This window comes from Rhipicephalus sanguineus, chromosome 6 (assembly GCF_013339695.2).
Source record: "Rhipicephalus sanguineus isolate Rsan-2018 chromosome 6, BIME_Rsan_1.4, whole genome shotgun sequence".
Classification (NCBI taxonomy): Eukaryota; Metazoa; Arthropoda; class Arachnida; order Ixodida; family Ixodidae; genus Rhipicephalus; species Rhipicephalus sanguineus.
In genome coordinates, this window is record NC_051181.1 from 36,232,817 (window position 1) to 36,244,979 (window position 12,163).

Genomic DNA, 12,163 nt, shown 5'->3' on the forward strand with positions numbered 1-12,163 from the left:
TTCTGGTTATCTCGACTTAAGCCAAATTATCATTGTCTGGTAACGTGGCCGCCGCCGGCGTTCGAGTACCCGATGTAAAAACATGCCGGCAAAGGCATGTTTCCCGCTCATCAAACAGAATTCAGCACCTGCATTACACAAAAGCAAAGGCTCCAGAGTATGTGACTTGGTCTCAAGGAATATCATTGCATAGAGCCTCATTTTGCAGACCACCTATACGGCTGTGCACAGCTTTAAAGCATAATCGGAAGTCAAGAACACAATTGAAAGAGCTCTGCACTCGTCCGTATTAGAAATCGGATATCCGTGGACCTGCTTGTGTCATTCTCTATAGGATTAGGCACGGATTGCTATTCAGGAATGTTAACTGCTCGGACTTCAACAGTAGTACATGGGGTCTGCGGGCCAAAACCGTGATATGATACAGAAGGATGCCGTGGTAGAGCTCCGGAAATTTCATGCTCGGACTTTGTCATCATGCCATGATTTGCAAAAGTGACTACAAATTAAGCTTTGATCACAGAAACTGTGGTTTCGAGCACAACCATGTCACACCCATTTTTATTGTCACCCCAAGAGTGTGTTACTTCTGGTCCTCTTCAGAAAATGTCACGCAATAAGCGCGAAGAGTGTCATTTTGAAAAAGCGCAAGAAACTTCGTCATCATGCTTAACTATAATTACCAAGGTTATCAAGTTATGTTTAAATCTGAGGAATTCTGATTTTGAAGTTTTCATTCTGTACTTATTTACATCTCCGACCAAAGGGTTTTATCATATAAACAAAAACAGCAAGGTTGTTTTCACATACGCGTGGCTACTTTTGGCTACTTTTACGGCCTTTGCCCCAATTTGGCTAGTTTTAGGCTAGTTTTTCCAATTTCTTGTGTATTTTTTGTCTTTTAGACGTGACAAACCTTGTCGCCTTGGTGTCATCTGCGCGTTGCGAGGGACCAGTATCAGTAATGGAACAAGCGCTAACTTACTAAAATTAGCGTCGCTGTACAATCAAATCAAAACGCCGTAGCTACGGATTATTGCATACAGGTGTTCCGTTACATGTACAATATGCACTGCCCGATGCGATGCGTGCTGCAGTTTCGACAATAATAGACACCAAGCTTGAATGCCTCTTCCATTCACCATACTCACCGCACCTTGCCTTGTATGCCTTCGACCCGTTGAAACAAGCCCAGAGTAGCAATACCAGGCTTTGTTCTGATGAAGAAGAATGCCACGCAGTGCACGACTAGCTCGCATTCCCAATAAACCTCTGTTTGAGGGAATGCATGAACTATGCAAATGCTGGCAAACTGGGACTGAGCAGGGGCGTAGGCAGGAAATTTTTTCGGGGGGGGGGGGGGGGGAGGGGGCACCACCTTGATCTGAAGTGGGGGTCGACCAGGCAGATGTGGTCAGTGTCAGTTCGGGCTCTGTGTGCCATGGAAAAAAAAATCGGGGGGGGGGGGGGGGGGCACGGGCCCTGTGTGCCACACCCTGGCTACGCCACTGGGACTGATCAAACACTTATACCCCGTTGTACTGTGTGTCTACGATTGTTAACTTTTCAAAAACATTCGCGCTTTTCATTTGACTGAACCTCGCTTTCAGAGTCAAGGACGAACTGTGATCGTGCAAATAACTTTTTTTTTGCAGAATTTACAGCACGGAAGTAACGTGCGCCAACAGTGAATGTCTGGCCACTTTGTTCTCTGTTGCGATGACGCACATTTTACCACGCGGAAAGGCGCAAACCCGCTCGAAAATTTCACCGAAAGTTCGTGAACGCTTCGAGCACGTAAAACTGCTCAGTCGATGCCCGAGTGATCGAGTGGACTGACAGTGCCAGTGGAGGAAACAGTCTTTGTCCACTCTTCGAGCTGCTGCCGGGAGGCAGCGCTGCCGCCGCACACAATAACCACCAGGGGTCGCGACGGATCAAGCTTCTTCTGACGGCGCATCTCTGTCACCCGATTCGAGTACACTGCGGCGAGCGAGGCGCCGCACGCCGGTTCCACCAGGGCGCGGTGGTCATCTGCGTGAATAGAACTCTCGGTAGAATCTAGCCGTTACATCGGGTTGTCAAAAGCATCCTACACTGAATAATTACAAATCCGGGACCAGTGCTTCACATCTTCAACTGCGGTGCTGTTTATGCCGACCGTTAGTGAGGGAAGAGCGAACAGAAAACTGTCATCATCGGGAACCGGCGCGCGCTGTCTTCATCCTCTTCATCATCTGCTTCGCGCCTAGAACACATGCGCCGATTTGTCCTACGTGGGATGCAATAACTATGATGGACAAGAGAACTAGTACAGAGAGAGAGAGAGAGAAAGAAAGGGCAGAAATACAGAAAAATGTTAAAGACAGAGAAAGAAAAAGACGCAGAGAGAAAGGTACAGAAAGAAGCAGACAGAAAAACGAGATAGAAAAGAGAGAGAGAGAGCAAGAAAGAAAAAGAAAGAGAGAGAATCAAAGGAAGAGAGATAAATAAATAAAGAGGTAGAAAGAGGGAGGGAGAAATAGAGAGAAAAAGAAAGGGAAGAAAGATCGAGAAAGAGACGGAAATAGATAGAGAGAGATAGACGGAAATAGAAATAAACAGAGATAAAAAAGAGATAGAAAAGATATATATATATATATATATATATATATATATATATATATATATATATATATATATATATATATATATATATATATATATATATATATATATATATATATATATATATATATATATATATATAAGAAGAGTGAGAGAGAAAAATAAAGAGAAACAAGGGAGGCCGCCTAGCTCTGCACTTCATTCAGGCTTGGCACCACTAGTGCGAATACGCCTTATTTTCTTTATTCTTTATTTATCATTTATTCGAGAATGACACCGCATTGCCCCTGGGCGTTACATGAAAGGGTGGGGGGGGGGGGGAGGAGGCGGCTACAACATGGATACTAACAATAATTCGTTTTCACATCATACTTGCTCTGCATACAGCTTGTTCCATACGGTTACACACTTCGGAAAAAAGGAATCAGCGAACATCCTGGACCGGTTTTCACTTATTTTGAGGTTATGATCGTTACATTTGGAGATATAAAACGGCTTCCTTCGGTAAGCTTCGTTATTCATTTCAACCTTTTGTAGTGAAGGAAAAACGCTTTACATTAAATGAAAAAAAATGCAGAGCTTCGGCGACACATCGTGTTCAAGGACTTTTCGTTGCTTCAAGCTTCGCATCTGGCCCTGAAGTTCTGCATTTTACAGGGATGCTCTGTGTGGCTAGGTTCTGGCGGATCACAAGCAAGGAGCTGAAGATTCACACATCCGCACATGTGGCGTCTTCACATAACCGCACAGTTTTCCGTACACACGTTTGGGCATAATCTTTGGTGGTTAAGTGTCCAAATAACGTTTGCTTCGTTCTCTTTATCAGAGCCTAATAATATTTGCGGTGCACGCCTCGCAATAAAACGTTTCTTCAATGCCTCTCCTCTGGGCTTTGTTCAGATCCCGTCCCACTACTGAAGAATGTAATCATGTGCTCGAAGATTTTGTTGCAGTAAGGATATTCGTGTAGCGCATCTTCTTTCATAGCTTAAATACGTAGACAGAAAGCCCCGCACCGGTATACATCCTAGGGGGTCATACAGATGAGGCGACACATTAGCCGACTTGTTGCATGACGACCGTTCTCTATTTAATGTGCTATTGCAAGACATCACCAGCAAGCTGCCGTAAGAACAGGAATGTTTGCATTAGAGCTTGAATGTGGTAGGTCATACTGCTATGAGAGGGGCAACCATACCAGCGGTAACGTTCTCGACAACTCTACGCGATCTTGGTGACTATGTAGAAGGCGCTGTGACGTAGAACTATGGCGTGGAACAACCTGACTGTATCTCTTACGTTTGTAGCTGCAGTTTAATGCAGTTAAGTGAAACGCTGAAATGACGCGGGTAAGAAGGACAACAATGAAGTGCGCTATAGGATACGATAAGGACGTGCACCACAAAAATAGCGCACGTCCTTGTCGTTCTTGTCAACCTCATTTCGGTGCTATGGTCCAGAGAGCCGCATCTTGCGTGCGGAGCTTTGCAAAAAAATATGTATATAGTACTTGCTCTTGATCTTACAGTTCGTTTTCGCAGAGATCAAATGTTCTACGATTCAAGACAACTCATGTGTGCTGCGCTAACCGGCGAATCGGTTGCACGCGTCAACGGCAAGACGGTCGGAGAGCACCATGGAGAAAATGCTGCGCTCCCGGTACAGCTCCAGGATCCGCGTGCACACCTTGCGTACGGCCAGTGCTGCTGCGATGCTGAATGAGACAAAGAAAATTAGTATTGCCTAGCGCGAATTCAGAGCGCAAGAAAAAAACCGACGCGGTGCAAGATGAAGAAGGGAAATAATGCACACAGAACAAACGCCAAGGCCCTAGACGTATACCGACTATGCCTTCAAAATGTCTTTTTTTTTTTCCTTTGATCATGGTTTGCATCAGTAAAGAAAGCAGCGCTAACACACGGGAAAATTGGGAGTCATCAAATTTCGTCTCTTGCGTTAGCGCCTAGACTTATTTGCTACATGAGACAAAACGAATGAAGCGATACTCATGAACCATGTAAGGCTTTTGCCTTAATTCGAGTGTTACTCACGAACTTTAGACGTTATGCTTATACGTCTTAATTCGCAGCAATAGTGATGCCTTCCCCGTCACATACTATTCGGGTCCAGGTGTTCCTCGTACTCAACTGTGGGCTGTTTATTTCAATGTGACCTTGCTCACTGCGACTCCAGAACTGAAAGGGTACAATCGCGCCATGTATATGGGTCCAGTCACTAAGTATAGGTCTGTGTGGGATGTTCTTGTACAAGTAAACTCATTTGTTGCGAGCGTCTAACCGCCTCTTGCGTCTATTTCAGCGTCATACGCTATAGCTTGTTTCCACTATGTAATGATCGCTATATATGTCGAAGTCGTGCTTGGTAAATTACTTTGTTTTTTCCTCTCTTACCAGCAGTATGTATACATTGTCTGTGCGTTGTATTCTAGCTTGCACTGCTGAACCAGATGATTTCTTTCTTTTTTATTTTTTTAGTTGCTGATACTGTGAGGCAAAGTGTAACGAATTGTTTGTTTTCCTCTTCCGACAACTTTATCCTGCTACTCTAGGATAAATTACAGACACGTACGTGTCTACGTATTAGATGCTGCTGAGCTGACGAGACCGGTACTTCTTTATGTTGTCATTCGCGCGTACTCGATGTCGAGGTCACACGCTCCCTTATGCATTCGCCTGTGACGACTCGAAGGGGAAAGCCGCCTTCTCTGTTTTAAACAGCGAGCCTGTTTGAGCCGGCCGCAGAAACTTTGGTGTCTGCAGAAAAACCGCCTTGGAGCGCCTCGCCTTGCCTAGCGACCGCTAATGCCACAGTTGCGCCGCACCTGCTCCGCGAGATCTTGATTTGACGCGATCGGCACAATTACTGCCAGCTGCGCATGTGCCGCGATGTCGCTGTCACGCGACTAGGGACTCGCATGACTAGCGTCACGCGATACTAGTGTCGCATGACAATAGAACGTGACGTGACTACTCGCGTTACGAAGTGTCGCGTGACTACTCACGTGAATAGTGTCACGTAACAACAAAATGCCATGAGGCTAGTCACGTGTCACACGGCACTAGTCCCGTCCGTCACGAGCAACTGTGTATTACATAACCTCACATTACTTTGCACAACCTCCCATTACTTGGCATAACCTTGCATGACCTCGAAAATACCAGGACCAATTAGGTGCCGATCAGCTGCGCTGTGTCTTCAGCCTTGCGCCATTAGCGCAAGCTATATACACCAGAGCACGCGTGTCTCACACCCAGGCTGCTGGCGAGCGGAGCGGATACTCTCGCACCCAGACGCCGGGCTGACCGGGCTGCCAAGGCGCGCGCGGGCTGCACCAAGTAAATAGGGTAAGCTGCAGTTCTGAGGCTTTAAAGTGCGGAAAAGTACCCGTTCAGGCCGCTTCAGCGTATAAGAGCTCGTCTGGGCACTACTGCGTCGTCTTTGGATGCCAAAACAAGCTGCGCAACAAGAGGATATTAGCGTTGTCTGCGACGATTACGACGCGCCACAGAAATAGTGCCGGTGCGGTGTTTTCAGCTTCGCCGCGAGTGGATAACTGTGATTCAAGCAAAAAAAACTGGGAGCCGAGTGAAAATGCGCGAGTAAGCACACTAACTGCGTGCATTCTGCAGTGTGACGCCCACCTATTTCATTTTGCGAACCTAATTTGCGTGACACGCAGCTGGGTTGAAGGCAGGCGCGAGCTCTGTGTGGGGTTGCACTCCTACCTTTGAGCGTTTCCTTTGATGGAAATCTAGTGCAAGGTAGTGCTTTCAAGCACAAGCAATCAGCATGCTTTGCCACTTCCAACGTAGTATTAAGCTTTAGTGCTTTTGATGGCATCCACGCCTTCGAGATTTCGTCTTCAAAAGGTAATAAATGGCGCGGTGTTCCTCAACATCTGGCCAGAATTTCGTGCTTTCATTTCAGTGTTTGATGTCCCCAACTTTATTTGGACACGAGGCATCCAGCTGCACATAATACGTATATTGGCACGTAAGTAAACAGTACTCGCGCCAGTGTCATTTACGTCGCAGGTGTAGCTAACCGGCTTAACTAAGAGTAGCACAGTTTTGCTTGTAAAGCACCATCGTTACAAGAATAAAATCGCGCAGGTAGCTTCCAAAAGGGATCGCTGAACGATACTGCAGGTTATACTCTCTGATAGCACGCTTTTGTGAGCGAGACGCATTATTGTAAGAGCGCTCGTGAAACAAAAATTACGCTCCGCGAAACTACCCGTAAAGCGTACTCTAATTAGTACGCGATGCATGCTGAAATGATGAGCTTTCACAAAACTTTGTGCACAACTCGTAATATGGGGCAACAAAACATCGTTTCAATCTTTCGCGAGCTGCACTGCAATTACGATTCACGCGTACTACAGCGAGAACGTTTTTTTACAAATGTAACAGCGTACGTATCTGACGAGGTTGTTTCCGCAGCCCACTCAGCACGTGCTGTATACATTGTGGACTTGCATGAGCAAGATGTTCTTGATGTTCCAATAAAATTAGCGAAAATGTCCAGGCTAGAAAAGACGCGAAACACGCTCTCCGACGGGCTGAGTTTCGGGAGTTTCACGTTTGCTCTGTGTAGCGTCTGCTGGCGTGGCAGCCCGCGCACGTTGTTTCGTCGCGTGTGCGATAGATGGCGTGACGCGCGATGCAAATATGGCGATGCGCATGAAATTCGCTGTGTTCTGGTCTATATACGCCCATTTTGTTTCTTCTCAGTCGATAGTATTAGCGAGTTTAGTGCTGCGTACGTATGTCGTCCGTAACGGCGTTGCGTACGTAAGAACGCTGCATTTCGCAGAGTGCGCATGAGCAGAAGCTCTGCGCACGCGCTTTAAGCAAAACGTGGCGTAGTTACGTACGCAACGCCGTTACGGACGCTATGCACGTAGTACTAAAACTCGCGGTTGATCCTTGTAATTGAGCCTCCGGTATTGAAAGCATTGCAAGCTTTCTGCACCTCAAGTGGCTTTGCACTGCCTCCGGGATCGGCCCACCTTGGGCCAAGCGACGATGTTATGCCATGATGACGTCATCATGTGGCGTCATGTGATACGACCGCGTCACCACAAATATTAGGGGACGTCATGTGACATTCAGGCCATGGTGACTTCGGGTAAGCCGACGGCACGCACACAATCGTTTGAGTATCACGCGACTTTTGACTGACTTTTATTACTTGTGGCATATCCATCAAATCGCACCGGTGCACACCGAAGCGCCCTGGTGCACCGTTTCGTCGAGTAATCGCAGCGCCTAGGGCACCCCGGTTCGCAACGGCGCAACTTAATCCAACATGACATTAGTTTTGTTCTTTCTTTTTTTCGTGAAGTCTCCCGATGCACCGTCAGTCCTCTCCAAATCTCGCAAAGCCACCTGACTGATGATACATTGAATACTTTCGCCTTAATAAACGAACATAGTGCAGGCGGCAGTTGAGGATCGATCACCTGGTGATCTTCGGCAACGTAACCTGGTTGCCGGCGCGCAGTGAAGCGCGGAAGGAGTCGGCGCCTCGCGTCTCGACGGCGACGATGGGCACGTCTGCCCACCCGGCCACCTTCATGCCTTCCGACAGGCCGCAGACCAGGCCGCCGCCACCGACAGAGGCGACGATCGCTGCGGGAACGCGATCACCCAGATCCTCCTTCATCTCCGCCACCATGGTCGCGTTGCCCGTCCTAGAAAGCAGGAGTGACGGTTTACTACACAATTCAGGCCTGGGCAAAGATACCTTGAAGTTGTATCGCGATACGAACAAGATACTATAGCAGAATAAATGCATCTGATACGATACTTCACAATTGTATCTTAAGATACTCCGATACATTTGCAAATTGGTTATTATAGATATATTTTGTGTAGCAGCATACGCCTATGCACGAAAATGCATGCTCGAGAATTCCTTAACTGCAACCAACTTTGTTTGACTTGAATGAAATGTCTGTTTATCTCAAAAGTTGTGTATTTCTTACTCATAGTATTGCCACGCGCGATACTTTTTAAATGCGAAGCATTTCTTAGCGAACTTCTGCGACTTTAAGCGTATCTATCTATCTAGCCGCCTACGACTTTGTGCTCTCCTGGCCGTTTCGTTAATCGGATGTATACCAAAACTGGTATGGGATAACATGATCGTATTACGAACATAAATGACAAGTCATAACATGAAAATCGTGACATGCGTGTCATGAACAGCATGATTTACATTCCACGGCCTCGGGGCTCTTGCGGTCGTTCCGTTTTTATATTTAGATGTGAGTCATGTGACCGGCCTGTTACATGTGTAACCACCGCTTGGTCTAGCTCAGGCTAACGAAAATTTTCCTCAACCGGACCCAGAGAAAGTTTTCCCAGTCGGACTCACTTGGACTCAAGCTGACCAAAATATTAGTCACTCAGACTCACGGCTCGATCGGTGTCTGAGCGAGTCGACTCATGAGAGAGTTTGCCGACCATCAGATTACCGACGCCCTCAACTGTGATCGCCGCTATCAGTGTACAGCGCGTACTGCTTGTCATTTTACTTTTCATTTCCTGGGGCACAATTCGCCCAATGAAGAGTTTTCATCTGTACCAGCTTGTGTTCTGCGTACTTCACCGTCACGACCACGTGACAGTACATTAGTTTAATTCCTAAAAAAAGCTTATTGGGGTTGCTTTAGCTGCTTAACATGACAGCTCTTTACAGACGTGCGCTCTCAGCAATGTATAAAGTCACACATTCTGCGGTTTTTGTTTTTCGCTTGCGTAAGTAATGGGAGATGCTGCTCTGCTTAACGACCAGTTAGCGTGTTGCCATCTAATTACAAGAACTTGACTAAGAAGCCTCCGCACGATGGCGAAAATACTGGTGTGGAGTTTTATCTTGTCCGTAAACGCATATCAACGGACAGCTATATAGCAGCAACAATGCTGGCAGCGACATTATTTTTATGACGCATCTAGTTTTGGAGAAGTAGGTGTTTTTACCGAAAATAAATAATGAAAATAGGTGTTCTTCTCAAATAGTCAAGGTTTTCAGCAAGTGCCCCCTCCCCCCCCCCCCCCCCCCCCCCGAAAAAAGTTGCTGGTTACGGGCCTGCATAGAGGAGATATAACTGCGATTACTTTTCATATTCTACTTATCTGCAGGCGTAAAGCGTTCGCTAGCGACACGCTCACTCACGTGCAACCTTTTCACAATTCTTTCGCGAGAGAGGACTTGTGCAGCCCACAGACGTCTCAGACTTATTGTGTAGCTGCACTATATGCTTCAAGGACATCGCCGATATTGCCACTGATAGTTTGGATTGCCTGGTGATTAGTAAAACAAAAAAAATTTGGGAGGCCTGAAATGAAAGCAAACGTATGAATAAAATAGGAAGACTGTTCCGCATCAAACAATCACTGTGACCTGCACAAAAACACACACACACACACACACACACACAGGACCAGAAGGCAGCAGTCCCAATAGCTATGACAGTTAGGCATGAAGTATCACAACTTACCTGTTAAGGTAAGAAAATAGAAAATTCAGGATTTAAGTAATATAACCTAAAACGGCTTGTTGGGACGCTCATGAGAAAAACGGAACATTTGATACAAGGACGTTTCTCAAATCCCCTTCTTAACATCTTATAATGCAAGCTCAATGTCGCTATTTTACGAAGTGGTAAACTGAATATTTGCGCTCAACTTCACCTAGACAAAACAGTAAAGAGCGCGAAAATCCGCGAAAATGGGCGAAAATTCACGCGATGGCGACGAGGGACGCGACGGAGCTACCGTCGCTCAAGCTGTCGCTTACCAAACCAAACCCCATTCACGCGATGGCTTCAGCGACGAACTTCTAGCGTTGCTGGAATGAAAGTGGATATATGTATTGAAAGTGTCGAAGCGCCAGCGGTATCTAATGTAAAGTGATATGTTTTGTTGTATAAAGCGATTTAAAAAAAATTCTAGAGGTCTTGCTATATATTTTTTTTCTTCTGACAAGTGTGAACATTGTGTTATTTGCTTTTTCTGTGCAGTGCCGCCTGTGCGTCACTCGCATACATCCTGTTCTGGCCTTTCGCTATTGGCTAGTGACGCGTATGACTTCCGGTTGACGAGCGATCGTTTCTAAATTTCCAAAACCGAGCGATCGATTACGCGATCTCTTGCGTGACGGCCACTGTCATCGCTTTCCGCGTCGCTCGTCGCCGTCGAGTAGATTTTCGCGCATATGAGTTTGGCCTTAATATACAGTGGAATCTGCATATGTAAACAGCTAGTACAAATAATGCAGGTACTTAAATGTAAGAATAAAGTGGATAGCTTATTTTTGCAGCAAGTTGTAAAATACATATTGTAGTAAACGGACCGCAAAAACAACAATACAGAGACCCAGGTAATATATCGGATGCAAAACAAGAGCAGCTGAGAACTGTGCTTCTAAATCATCATTTTAAAATCTCTTTGAATAAACATAGCAGGAAAAGAAAATCAGGCAGATCCCACGCACTGTGGGAATCGATGTAATGCGAAGCAGCCAGCAAAAAGCCGCATACATCCCTTTATTTTTATTTCAGTCAAATTAATTCATTCATTTTATGACATGTAGTTCACAATCGCACGTTTGTCATGCATGCACACCTGTACAATCTGGTGTGTACCATGCTACTGGAACGTATATTCTGGTATATACAACGCATGACCTGTCATTCATGTTCGTCACGCACTGTCATGCCATAACGAGTTTGGTATACATCCAGTTAAGAAAACGGCTGGAAGCGCACCATGAGTGTGGCATTCATGCCGTACAAGACACGCATGTCATGATTTGCATGTTAGGATCTGTCATTTATGTTCGTCATACAGTCACGTCGCGCAATACATATTTTGTGTATATCAAGCTAGCACAACGGCCGCGAGCGCACCATGAGCGAAGCATGTAGGTCACGTTGCACATGACATGTATGTCATGACTTTCATGTTGCCATCTGTCATTTACGTTCGTCATATCAGATATGCCTCGCCATACCAATTTAGGTATATATCCATTTCATGAAACCGCCGCGAGTGCTTCAAGATCATATCATGTAAATCATGCCATGCATGACATGCATGTCATTATTTGCACGTTAGGACCTGTCACTTACGTTCCTCATACATTCTTGTCACGCCATAACAATTTTGATATATATTGCCACGCGCGCTTCTTTTGCTGTGTTTTTGTAACTGGTCCGTTGCACGTGTAATCGCTGTCTTGCGCGGGCCGCGCCAGAATGTCTGGGAATATTCCAGATTGTAGTAGATCACTTTGTCAAGCTTGCGCACATGACGCGAATGGTCAAGATTATTCCAGAGCTTGCGCAACCACCAGTGATAAGGCCGGAAAGTTCGATGCATGATGTATAAAAGACGGCGCGTCCCAGCCATGATCAGTTTATCGACGGCCGACGCTCTGTTCGCCGCTATCAGTGTACAGTGTGTATTACTGTAGTTCGACTCCGTTTCTCGGCCACAAGTTCGGTCAAATAAAGAGTTTCATCTTC

At 46.0% G+C, this 12,163-nt stretch overlaps 1 protein-coding gene across 1 annotated transcript in view; it reads right to left on the reverse strand.

The window, feature by feature from the left end:
- Window positions 1-1,807: 1,807 nt before the first annotated feature.
- Window positions 1,808-12,163, reverse strand: part of LOC125758833 (L-serine dehydratase/L-threonine deaminase-like) — a 33,239-nt gene continuing 22,883 nt past the window's right edge. The window contains exons 4-6 of the mRNA XM_049416486.1: window positions 8,093-8,323; window positions 4,197-4,321; window positions 1,808-2,034 (exon numbers count right to left, since the gene is read on the reverse strand). Of these exons, the coding sequence (XP_049272443.1) occupies window positions 1,808-2,034; window positions 4,197-4,321; window positions 8,093-8,323 (583 nt within the window). The remainder of the gene's footprint in view (window positions 2,035-4,196; window positions 4,322-8,092; window positions 8,324-12,163) is intronic.